We start from the raw sequence: 12,861 nt of genomic DNA on the forward strand, positions 1-12,861 counted from the left end.
CACTCACAGCGAAGTTGTAGTTTTCATTTGAGTGAAACAGCACAGTTGGATTTTCACTGTCTATGATGCTTTGTCCCTGAGACTGCCGTAACATGACATCAAAATCGGAGTCTGCAGAGCTACTATTTATGTTGTTGTTATTTATTCTGACTCATCCTGCCTAATTATACCCATAGGGAAGGAAACCTTTACCTTGTCTCTCCCTTCCCTGGTAACCTCAAATCCAGTTGGCTCACTGAGCTGTTTTCTTTCCTGCAGGACTGAGGTTTGTCCCTTAGGTTGTAGCTGCTTCCAGGGCAGCACAGAATCAAGGTGACCGATGATCTGGTCTGTACTATACCTACTTCACTGAGCAGTAGGACTCTTCATGTTAACAGTAAAATCATTCCAGTTTTTCAAATATTCCATCATAGACACCAGGAAGAAGTGTAAGAATTGTTTCCTAAGAGGCTTTTGTTTCTTTTGATTACATGCTTTAGGAGGGGCTGCGAACATTGTGTGTTGCTTATAAAAAGCTCACAGCAAAAGAATATGGCGATGTACAGAAGCTGCTTCAGAATGCAAAGTTGGCCCTCCAGGACCGGGAAAAGAAGTTGGCAGAAGTCTATGAAAAGATAGAAAGAGATTTTATTTTACTTGGTGCTACAGCTGTTGAAGATCGGTTAGTACATTTCTTAGTCTTTTATGTTTAGCAATGTTACGAAAGTAGTTGAAGACTCTTTTAACTCTTTTCATGGATTAGAGATCTATTTGGAATAAAAACTTTATTAGAATTGGTTTCATACCCCTAGATTGCTTTAAGGTACACATGGTAAACTTATAATTTAATTAAGCTAGTAACAACAGTTAAGTGTACAAAAATCAGTACATTCAAGCCATTTACATGCAGTTCTTATAATACCTTGTTGAGCAAATTTTAGCATAAAGTTTTGAAGGAAAGAACTACAAAAAGAATGTTGGGGAAAGGTAGGAAGAATCTTTTAGTCTTAAAATTCAGAAATCCTGTTAAAACTAGTAGGTAACTTTAACTCAGCAGTACTTCCTTGATGTCACTAGCTGAAAGCACTGAAAGTGTTTTAATTGAAGTACTTGGCTGGAGAATGAAGCACCTTGATTTTAGGTTTGTGTATATGGAAGGTGAAACTGAGCACTTTGAAAGTGTCAAAATTAATTATTTGTAATATACTACTCCCCTAAACGTTGTGAGGTTCACACCTTGGGGGAATTTCTTAGAACTGACAACTTGTATTGAAATTTTTTTATTTGGTTATGGAAACCTTTCAATAGAAACCTCTGAGTTTCTCACTTCCAATCAATGTCTATCAATGTATGATATCAATTGACTTCCACAGACTACAAGAAAAAGCTGCTGACACTATTGAAGCACTCCAAAAAGCTGGAATTAAAGTTTGGGTTCTGACAGGAGACAAAATGGAAACTGCTGCAGCTACGTGCTATGCTTGCAAACTCTTCCGGAGAAATACACAAATACTTGAGCTAACCACAAAGAAAATTGAGGAACAGAGTTTACACGATGTGCTTTTTGACCTAAGCAAAACTGTTCTAAGACACAGTGGCAGCTTAACCAGGGATACTTTCTCAGGGTAAGGAAAATGTTGACTTTTCAAGCTGGGAATGGGCTTCTGTGCATTTAATAAACAATTAAATAATAGATAACTGCAAGTGCAACCATGCATTATGTTTCAGTTTCTTTTGTTAGTGTGAATTATTGTATGGCAATTCAGTGTAAATTTATTCCATGTAAGTTTGATTTCTCTAGTCCTGGTTCTTTCTCTATGTCATTTGTAGTACTGCTTTAGCTGTTAAAAGAAAAATCACAGCTAATTGTAATTACTGTTTTTCTGCACTGCAAAAATATTTATTTTTGGAAAAGGTTGTAAAAACAAAATAACTAACTTTTCTAACTTTTAAAAAGGAAGCAGATAGTATCTATTCTTGCAATCAGAGTATATGTGATGTGACTTTCTTGATAAAACCAAAGCCAAAGGAAGCAACAATATATGGCCCCCTTTTAAAGAAATATCATACTGCATTAACAGACAGCTGACAGGCAACAGCGTAGTACCAAATCTTCTTTTGTGCATAAATATAAATGTTGAAGTGCCCTAAATTATAAAGAAATCATTGACCTCTGTGTAATTTGAATATCGTTTGAAGGGTAAGTATCATGTATGCAGAAGTGAAACACAACGTGGAATAAGATAGAAAAAGACATTAAAAAGCAAAAAAAAGATATAAATTATGCCTCGTGCAGGTCGTAAATTGGGCTACTTATTTGAAGCTTCCTAGGTGGTACATGTTACTTACTCTTTTTTCCTAAAACATTGTTCTCATCTTAAGGTGGTAAGAGAGAAATTGCTGGTCTTCCAGACATAATGGTGCACAATGGAGTTATATTTCTTTTTAACATGGAACAAGCTCACGAGTACGTTTTGTATGCATTTGTAATACGTTTTGTAGTTAAACAACAAACTGACAAGCATTTGCAATATTGTTTTAGTCTGAGAGTTTCTATAACTCCTAGCTTTACAGCTTGAAACTGTGGGCCAGCGCATTTTTCTGAGCTCTCCTTACCCTTTAAACCCAATTGGTCTAACCAAGAACCTTTGTACATTCAGGTAAATAAATCGTCTTTCTCTGTGTCATCTGTACCACATTTAGCTTAAATCCCTCAGGACTTATGTCTTGCAGGGTATATTTAGACATCTTTATTTAACTTTTTGTGCAGTGCCAATTTTCTAGACGTTTAGACTCATCAGAGTTTTTTGTCTTTGGCTCCATAGTTGGAGGATGTGCTGAGACAGTGATAGCAGGATTCTGCCTGGGTGTTCAAGTTGAAAATTCTTTCGCTATGATGCATCAAACATTCAGTATATTTCTTGAACTTTATAATAATACGTTTCTGTTTGATATCGTTGTATACTAATGGCATTGTGCTCTTAGTGCTGAAAATACCTGTGAACTGTTATTAAATGTAGTTTACAGTAGTTCATTTTTCAAAAATACCTTGTGTTCTAGTAGTGATGTTGGAGGTACTTCAAATATATTAAGAAATATGGGATTTTCCTCACAAAAATTGGTCTTGGTGAAACCAAGTTTGTTGGAAACCCTCTCACAGTGGTATAACCTCGGAGCACTGAAACTAGAGCAAAAATAAACATGGATGTATGTTTATCCAACACTCACTGCTGACCTAGAGCCTGAGGCTGCTGCATAATGTAGGCAAATGCAAGGGTGCTCTGAAATAACTAGTTTGCATGTCACAGAAAACCACTCTTGCAGTGCACACTATCTCCCCCCATTGTTCAACATATGTTATTGTGTTAAACTGTGCTCCACGCAGCCACGGATACACTTCTAGCAATGCCCAAATTATTATAGGTACACCGCTAATAGATTGATTCATATAATAATACATTGTAGTTTTATAGATAGCAGATGTAATTATTATATTTTAATATTAGAATTACAGGCACACCCATATCAGACTTAGCCACCAAACTAAACACGAAATCTGTGTTGTAAATGTGGACAGTGGCCTTCTCTCCACACCAGCAAATGTCTTTCTGGCATTTCCTTCAAAGCATGCTTTACTTGCTTAAGTGTAGACCTTACCAAACCAAAACTATTATTTTCCTCATGGAAGTAAATTTCAGAGGCCTTTCTCATTGAACTTTGTCCTTATGTTATGAAATGTGCAAAAAAATTAACTTTATTCCTGCAACTCAGTTAAACTCACTGCAGTTCCTGGGGCCCTTTCACACCAAACTGGAAAGGTCATTAAAAATACACTCACTGGTGGAGTCACTGAGCTATCGGATTGCTGCCTTTGTACTGGTGAAACACTAAATATGTTCATATTAATCTAGAATTTTAAAATGTTATAAATAGTGGTTCTGTACAAGGAATTTCCTTTAAAAGTATATTCATTTTACGGTATTCCATACTCATTTTTTCATTAATTAGTTTTCACCAAAGAACTTTTACCAAATTTAAATTACTTCTGAGAATTTTACCATGGCTCTTAGTTTATATTTTATCCCTGAACAGACTTTCAACTGATATGCAAGATTATGGTTTAATTATTGATGGAGCGGCATTATCATTAATAATGAAACCTAGACAAGATGGGAGCTCTGCTAACTACAGAGAGCTCTTTCTTGAAATCTGCAGGAACTGCAGTGCTGTGTTATGCTGTCGAATGGCACCTCTGCAAAAAGCACAGGTTTGTACTTTATTTTGTAATTGTTTGCTGTTAATGTATGTAAGTATTGAAAGTTAATACTCTCTGACTTAGCATAATAACTTCAAATGTTGCCCTTCACTTTTGTATTTTCTAAAATGAAAAAGCCCAAAAAAGGGGAAAATGTCTACTGGCAAGTCATTTAGATAATGGTATGCTAAAATCGCACCCAGCTATGCGCCTGAGTTGAATTTATGTACATATTGTGCAAATTTTATGGTTGGTACATGCTGATAAATGAATTTATGTCATGAACTGAAGGAATTGCTTCCTTTTTAACCTAACAAGCATTGAACAGTCTACTGTCTGTTCATACTACAAGAACCTGCATCATTTATTACTGTAGAGCGATAATCCTTGAAGCCAAGAAAGAAGAATCCAGGCAGAAGAATGTGTGCGTTAAGTACTACTTGACTGTTGTTATACTAGTTTGTATCAAGTAAAAACATATCTTTCCACTGCTGAAAGATCTCAATATATCTGAGGAAATTTTAAAGGAAATAAACATTGGGATACACCCTTGTTTTTCCTTTTAAATTTTCCTGTCTTATTCTCAGTGCACAAGTACAGCATATGTAACATTTATTCATATTAACAAATGGATTTAGCCAGCACTGTCTGGAAGTTTGTAGAAGTTTTTAGTTACAGCCAACTTGGTAACAAATTTACAGAAGTGATCATTTATAACGGAGAGATTTGAAGGCAAAATTTTTATAGTTGCTATCTCAACGGTGTTTAGATACAGAGTCCTGTCTTTTCTTATGTGCTAAGAAAAAATTTCTACACAGTTAAGTAATCGGAATCTTTCAGTCTTTAGTTTCAGGATTTCTTTGACGTTGTTCTGTCTCTGGAACACTTTCAGTTTATTAGTACACTTAGACAGCATTAAGTCATCTCAACATCTTCCTTTCTTCTGCTCTTCTTTCGTTCTGTCCATCGCCCTCACAAGAGTTTGGAAGGATTTGAAAACTGTTATTTTATATTTGCAGCAAATACTTTTAATATGAAGAAACTGCTGTGATCCTTATGTATGACAGTAGCAATGGTAATATTTATTTTGTGTCCCTTCACGGAATTTCTTATGTAACTGTGCTGGTAATCTTTAGTTAACTGAATACTCATGCAAAATATCTCTTCTGTAATGTAATCTTTCTTTTTAATACTATTTTTTTCCCAGATTGTAAAATTGATTAAGTTATCAAGGGAGCATCCTATCACATTAGCAATTGGTGATGGAGCGAATGATGTCAGTATGATTCTAGAAGCACATGTTGGTATAGGTAAGTGTTTTTATTAGAGTATTAGATGGATTTTGCCATTCCATTTGAATTATTTCTTAAAGAGGCAGTCTCAAAGAATCAGGTTATATGTTTTATAGACAACATTCAGTGAATTCACACCAGGAATTTTGTGTACAATGGTGGTTTCATATTAGATCAATGTCATAACATTAATACAGAATTTTTCAAATAATTGTATCTTTGAAACAGTACTTCAATTATTAAATAGCTTCATCACTTTTTTTTAAAGGAATCATTGGCAAAGAAGGTCGTCAAGCAGCGAGAAACAGTGACTATGCAATACCTAAATTTAAACATTTGAAAAAAATGTTGCTTGTTCATGGGCATTTTTATTATGTTAGGATATCTGAACTTGTGCAATACTTCTTTTATAAGGTAGGAGAATGCTTATTCTAATTACATAAATCTCAAGCTTACTTGGTAATGCCTAACTATATAGTTTGCGCATTCAATGGTACAAAAAAGCAATAATTCCGTAAGAGATTTTCTTGAGTGCCAGATGCACAGCTGAAATGGGATTATTGTTTTCATCCAGACCATGAAGTGAATTAGCTTTTATATGGACATATTCTACAATCTATGGGATGTTTAAAAGAAAATTCGCATTGTCTTTTTTTCCCCCGTCTTTACAAATTCCAACAGACTGTTACACTTATTTTCAGTACCTGCTGGGTTTTCTCTACAGTGGCCTTTTAAATCAAGATGGAAATAGCATTTAAGGACTTAGCTTAATTTGTTAGTTTCTAAATTAATTGGGGTAGTGTAGGTGGAGGAAGTTTATTATGTGCATCTCACTGTTTAGACAGTTTTTTGTTACATCTGAATGTTGAAATCCGAAGTTCTTTCAGTAAGCAGTGAAATATTATGGAAGGGAACCTTCAGAATATAATTAAAGGTCTTAGTGTTCGACTGTATGTGTTGTTAGGAGAGGATGAAGTTTGGTGTCACAGCGAGGAACATCTTAAAATTACTTTGCTGGGAACTATGCTAACCAGAGTATCCATGCTGTCTTATCGCAGTTTGTGTCCTCCTGTGCGTTGTTCCTTATTTGGCTTGCATTAAGTGAACTGCGCTCATGAGTTACAAAATTAATTGCCCTTGAATTTTGCATGTGTAGGCTTATAAGTTTACTTTCAAAATATTTTATTAATTTTTTTTAGCAGTACTCCTTTAAGGTGAGAAATTTCATGTTTAATATATGGAGTTTTTTGTATAGTTCCTGCAGTGTTTACTGTTAGTAGGCTTATAAAAATATGATACACATGGCTGTAGCACTGTACAGCGTATAGATTAGTGTTTATATTTCCCTTGACAGCTGGGTCTCTTTGTCTTTCAGAATGTCTGCTTCATTTTCCCTCAGTTTTTATATCAGTTCTTCTGTGGATTTTCACAACAGGTTAGTTTTCTTTTTCCTCACTGCAACATTTTCTCTTTGGCATTTTTAAAAACATGAATCCTTTAACGCCATTGTCTGTTTAGCTGAGAGAATTTCTAGGTTAGTTTAAATGTTGTGAGAAGAGCAGCATCACTTTTGGTTCATATGGTTTTCAGTGGCAACTGCAGTTAACTTACGGAAATGAATTTTTTTAGTTATCATGAAAGCAATGTTATTTTCAAAGTCAAAAAATGCAAAAAGCCAAAACTTGGAAATGGCAATGCAAAGTGAAATGTCTGTTGGGAATGTAGTTTGTTAGTTTTAAGCTTGTTTAACATGGACAGAGGCAATCCTGAAAGATAAGTACTTGAACTGGCTGTTCATTTTTAGAATCCAGAATGAAAATGGGAGAATAAACTATAGTCTTAACTGGCATGTGCAAGCATGAATGGCAAAATTGAGACAAATAGTGGCATTTAATTAGTTAAAAATCAAGAAATAAGCACAAAGATGGAGGAAAAGTCAACTGCTGCTCACCAGAAAAGTGCCATCATTCAGAAGAGAATCCAGTATTATTTCTAAATTTTTTGGTTTTTTTGCTTTTCCCGTTTGCTGTCATCCAATTTGTGCAGAAAAATCTACCTCTTTACATCTGAAGGAGGGAGCAAAAAACAAAGGAATGAGTGACCGGACTTAGACAAAGAGAGGATTAAGTTTTCAGGATTAAATTGGACAAGAGTAGGATTTAATTGGGAGAAAATAGTACTGTTGCTTTGAATTTGTGGAATGTCTGAAAAGAAGGCTCCAGAAGAACTAAAAATTACAGAACTGTATTCTCTTTTTGTCTGTTTGGGGTTTTATTTAAAGTGACTGCTGAAAACTTTCAAGGCATTTGTCAAGCCTTTTTTGGATTTAGCTATTAAAGCATGTGTTCATGAAAATTCAGTTTTATTTAGTGTTATTTTAAGTGCTAAACATAGTTCTGAATCAAAAAGGGTGATTTAACAGCAATTTTTAAGATATAAATGATCACTAAATAGGTTTTGGGAAATAAACAATTCTTTCTGTAGTGTGATGTGGTAATTTTGAGAGCTAGTTGTGATGATTATATTAGTGCACACATCGAAAAATAGTTCAGCAGGAAAAAATATCAAAGATGCATTGAGATGCTTCTTCATACAGCACAGTTGCAGTCAGCCACTGCTGAAGAACCTCTGGACTACTCCCCCTTCCCTTCTTCCCTGCATGTCTCCATGTTATATAGATGTGGAGGAGATAAAAGGGAGGGGTGGATGTACCAAAGAAGAATTTGGGGTAGTTTGGAATTGGTCTTACAGCTGAAATGACAGAAGGGGCCAATATGTGAACCAGGCTATTAAATCAGTCTTTTATCTGACCTCTTGTGCTCCAGATGAATAGGGTACAGGTGCAAAGTTGTCTTATATCAGCTAGCTGCTATTTGGGGATATTTGCCTTCATTCTGAAGGGATGTAGGTGGGTTTTTTTTCTGAAGGAGTTGACTTAGTAATTTAAAATCTAGTGTCATGCAGTGGATTGTGTTTTAAAATTCAGACTACCTGATTTATTTATTTTCCATCTATAGACTTTATACGATACTGCGTATCTAACACTGTACAATATCAGCTTCACTTCTCTTCCTATCCTCTTGTACGGTCTAATGGAACAACATGTCAGTGCAGACACACTCAAGAGAGAGCCTTCCTTATACAGGTAAAATTAATACGTTGTGCCCCAAAGTTTGAGTGTTCAGTTGTGGTTTCTCTCTCTGAAGTCCTCATGATTTCTGAATCACAAGGTAACAGGGTAGAATCAGATATGCTCCCAAGGAGGGGTTGAAGATCATGTGCACAGTCTATAATAAGTACGCATGTATTTTTACATGCATATTTATGTACTGCAATCCGTGCCGTTCATTTGCTACATTAGTGAAAAAAAAAGCAGAAACTGCTGTTCTGCAAGTAAAAATATGATTTATTAATTACTCTGTTTTCTCCAGCCATGGAGAACAGCATATTTTAAAAAGAGAAAACGTACTATTTCTTCCATATACATGTTTTATTCTTGAAGTAGAGAGGACGGTGGAATGTCATACCACAGCCGTCCATATATGGTTGACTCACTTTTGGGCATTGGAATTATGACTCGTTTAGATTCTTAGCCACTTGAAATACAGCTGTCACCAATTAACTGCATGTGACCATGTACATTAGTAATAGTGCCCAGTTTTGATTCTTGTAGCTGCAAAACCAGTGTATTTCAGAGAGTGCTAACAGTAGATAATTAAAGGGAAAACTTATTAATTAGGTGCCCAAGGTTAATCAATACAGTTGTATGTTTTTACCTGTGAAATTGAAGGGGAATGCAAGATACTACTGTTGAAACCCATCCCCTATTTTATATATGATACATAAGAGAAAATTCTCTTACATTCATTTTAAATATTTTCAGTTCAGAAATGGTCAGAAGATCTTTTTGGTTTGTGGAAGCTAGCGGAGGTTATTTGGTCAAAGCATTTGTTTTTCGATATCTGACAGTCTATTCCTAAGATGTTTTGAGCAATAGTACAGCTGTTCTAGGCCAGATGAGGCCACTGTTAGCTAGACACAGTTTTGCACTCTATGTTGGTAATCTGCAGGGAGAAATTACTTCATATGGTCATCAGACAGGTTTTCAAGTGCATATAGTGAAAGTATTGGTTGATAGTAAGTGTTTCTGTAATTCAGGGTTTTCATTTAACTGTGTTCTGATTTACTCTGATGTGGTTTACGATACTTGCCGAGTTAGTATATTCATTCTGTCCGCAAGAACTAAAGCTGTAATATTTAAGATTTTCTGCAGTAAGGAAATGCCTGCTAGTGAACAGTTCTGTTGTTGACCAATCAGTATGTTTTTTGTGGGAAAACAATCAAGAAGTCGAATTTGACCTGAAGCTTCAACTCAACTGCAAAATCCTTGTTTCACGTGTTTTCCATAAAATTTATACCTTGTTTTGTTATCATGTTCTGTATAGAAATACCCCCTGGGAAATCGAAGCGAAGTCTCCAGAGACCTCTAGTGTTTCAATTTAAAATTTACAGTGGATCATCACATACACAATAAATACTGGGAAAAAAGATACCTTCTGTAAGAGGAGAATTCTCAGGAGAATTTACCGTATGGTTGAAATAGACATAATTACAGGCAGCAGTGAAAAAGGCTTAGTAAAAATTAAACAAAAGAGAGAGGACGCTCCAGAAGGATTTGAATGTGAATAGGCACTTGTCGTGTGGAAATGTGATGGGTTTGCATGCAATCTCTTAATTCTTTTTTTCCTCAAAATACAACACGAGTAACATCATTTGACTGTAATGAATGCGTGTGTCTTGTTTTACACAGAGATGTTGCCAAGAATGCTTTGCTGCGCTGGCGTGCATTTATTTATTGGACATTCCTAGGAGTGTTTGATGCTGTGGTATTTTTCTTTGGTGCCTATTTCTTGTTTGACAACACAATTCTGACCAGCAATGGACAGGTTAGTGTTAGATTTGATCTATCAAAAGTAATTTTTTTCATGTTGAATAATCTATGACCGTAGTTTTAATTGTTTTCTTCAAGATTTCCAGCACAGATGATAACCATTTTGTGAGTTATGATGAGATAGGTGGGTTATCTGTTTAGCAAAGCCTGAACTATGCAGTAGGAACTCTGTGTATCAGTAAACAAAGGCATAGAAAGGCAAAGATCTAGCCAACTTTGGAGAAATATATATTGTAAATTCCAAGTATTCCTTCAGAATCTACATAGTAACTTTTCTATTTTATTCCTAACACGCATCTGATGAATATCTGATAAACGTATCAAAAGACTCTTGGTAGAGTAGTTATGAATGGTTATAGAAGAGCTTAACTTTAACAAGCTTTTTAGTATTTTAATTATTTTTTACATATGACAGCTTAAAATAATCTATCTCTACTTGTTTTGCGGTCACATGAATGCAAATTTTAAAACGTCTGCATTTTATTTTACCCATTGATATTTTGGTCTATTTTATTTGTGTGCTTTTTTTCTTTTTGCAACTTGCTTCTCTTCCTATCCTCAGCTAATGACAACCAGCACTCACATGGTAAGACTATTGTGGATTTGTCATGATATCCATTTCATCTTTCACTGTTCTTTAATTAAACTGTTAAAGAGCAGTTAAATATTTCCTGTATTTTTTTCAAAGTATCATTTAAACCTATAGATAGAAATATTCTTTATTGCTACTTTTTAAGTACTTAAAATATAGAGTTTATGTAGAGTGTAAGGTTTTTTAAGGTATGTGAGGAATGGTAAACAACCATGAACATGATAAAAAAAAATAGGCTTTTTGCTTCCTTGCATTTTATTTTGTTCTGTGCTTTTCTGTAAGCTTATATTTTGTTGCTGACACTCTCTGCTACAGAAAATTTATTATAGTCTATTCTGTGAAGTGCTTGAATGGCTTTAGAAAAGACCCTTAAACTGAGAGAAAATAAACTGGGCGCGATATTGTTGCCTATGTGTGATATACACGTTTGGTAGAAATGCAATATTCAAATATCATTAAATACCATCTTTGTGACATCTATCAGGGAAATGAATTTATAGTGTGTGAGAGAACACTTGTTAAAGATTTCCTAAGGACGGAATGAATTATTATGAGACGTAACTGTACACTGCAGCACTTTTTATGATATCATTGAGTTCTGTTAGATGTTGAAAACTCTGTATCAACTTGTATTTATAGTTCAGAAAATTAGACTTCTCATACCCGTATACGTTTTGTAAATGAGTTATATTGCAAATATGCTGACTGGCTTCCTTTTTGAAATTTTGGTCTACTTCTATTGCAGATATTAAATCAAATCCTTCCTGATAAAGCTCTAAAGCTAGACTAGTGTCTAATTTCCAAATTTTGAATGTGTATGTCTACAACTTAAATATCCATGTTAATAGTTTATGGTAACACGTATTGCTTGATGACATATTCTGACTATAGATGTTAACAAACAGATTTAAAAGGCATGACATGTAGTGTAGGGGCAGTCAATGCTGAAAATAGATTGTGAGATTTTGTAACTCGCACCATCCCGTGTTGCTCTTTACCTTTCTCTGTATCAAATGAGCAGCCTTACGGAGTCTGTGTCCCTGTGCTATGACCTCATTTTCTGAGCTAAAAAATTGAGTGGCTAAAGGTTGCAGCCCTGTGCTTTCTGTATAGCCCGACAGAGATAGGGGAGGGTTGATTCAACTTTTTATTTAATATACCAGATATTGGAAATATCGATATATCTGCTCAGTATGCAGCAACTTATACTGACATGGGGCTCTCCAAGAGACGCCAGATATTACATGAGAGTCATATCTGTTAAAATTTAACTGCAAGAAGAAAGTCAGTAAATGTTTGCATAACTTGAAATTCCTGAACCAGATTCCTGTCCAGTTTTAACTGCACTGAATTTTTTATTCTTTTCTTTTTTTCCTTAGGGCACACAAAATATCGTAGCAAGGGCATGACACTATTCAACTTTTACATTAAATAACAAAGTAAAAATCAAAAAGTTGAAGGTTTTCTGCACTTCATCTTGCATTCTGTACACTTGGTCATATATTCAGTAATTTAACAATAATGAAATGGTTACTCAGGATAATGAATCTTTCAGCCTGCCAGGAGTTTATTTTTTGAAAGGTTTTCTGTTCCTCCTCGATGAGATTATCTCAGCTTAGTTTACTACAGATGTCTTGTAGCTGGCTGTAGTTTCCATTCAGGGAAAACCCGTGTGTATTCCCTGTCATCTAATATTGGGTTAGCTTGTATAGAATAACGTAAACGGGGAGAAACCCTGGTAGTGATCCAGTTCAACTCTCTGCTTTGTGCAGTTGCTCAAGACTCTCTAGTC

General features: G+C 35.1%; 1 protein-coding gene across 10 annotated transcripts in view; it reads left to right on the forward strand.

Annotated features, from left to right (window-relative positions):
• The window catches only part of ATP11A (ATPase phospholipid transporting 11A), a 127,699-nt gene that overhangs the window by 97,834 nt on the left and 17,004 nt on the right, over positions 1–12,861 (forward strand). For 7 of the 10 annotated variants that reach the window (XR_008450650.1, XM_054071334.1, XM_054071303.1 and 4 more), the window contains exons 18-26: positions 480–661; positions 1,353–1,604; positions 4,072–4,246; positions 5,442–5,544; positions 5,795–5,940; positions 6,902–6,961; positions 8,544–8,671; positions 10,337–10,472; positions 11,040–11,063. Coding sequence is in view for 9 of the 10 variants with exons in the window: in XM_054071334.1 (XP_053927309.1) it covers positions 480–661; positions 1,353–1,604; positions 4,072–4,246; positions 5,442–5,544; positions 5,795–5,940; positions 6,902–6,961; positions 8,544–8,671; positions 10,337–10,472; positions 11,040–11,063 (1,206 nt within the window). In the remaining variant the exon portion in view is untranslated. The remainder of the gene's footprint in view (positions 1–479; positions 662–1,352; positions 1,605–4,071; positions 4,247–5,441; positions 5,545–5,794; positions 5,941–6,901; positions 6,962–8,543; positions 8,672–10,336; positions 10,473–11,039; positions 11,064–12,861) is intronic. The other 3 variants (XM_054071314.1, XM_054071375.1, XM_054071365.1) reach the window with 1 other exon arrangement.

Source organism: Cuculus canorus, chromosome 1 (assembly GCF_017976375.1).
Source record: "Cuculus canorus isolate bCucCan1 chromosome 1, bCucCan1.pri, whole genome shotgun sequence".
Lineage (NCBI taxonomy): Eukaryota > Metazoa > Chordata > Aves > Cuculiformes > Cuculidae > Cuculus > Cuculus canorus.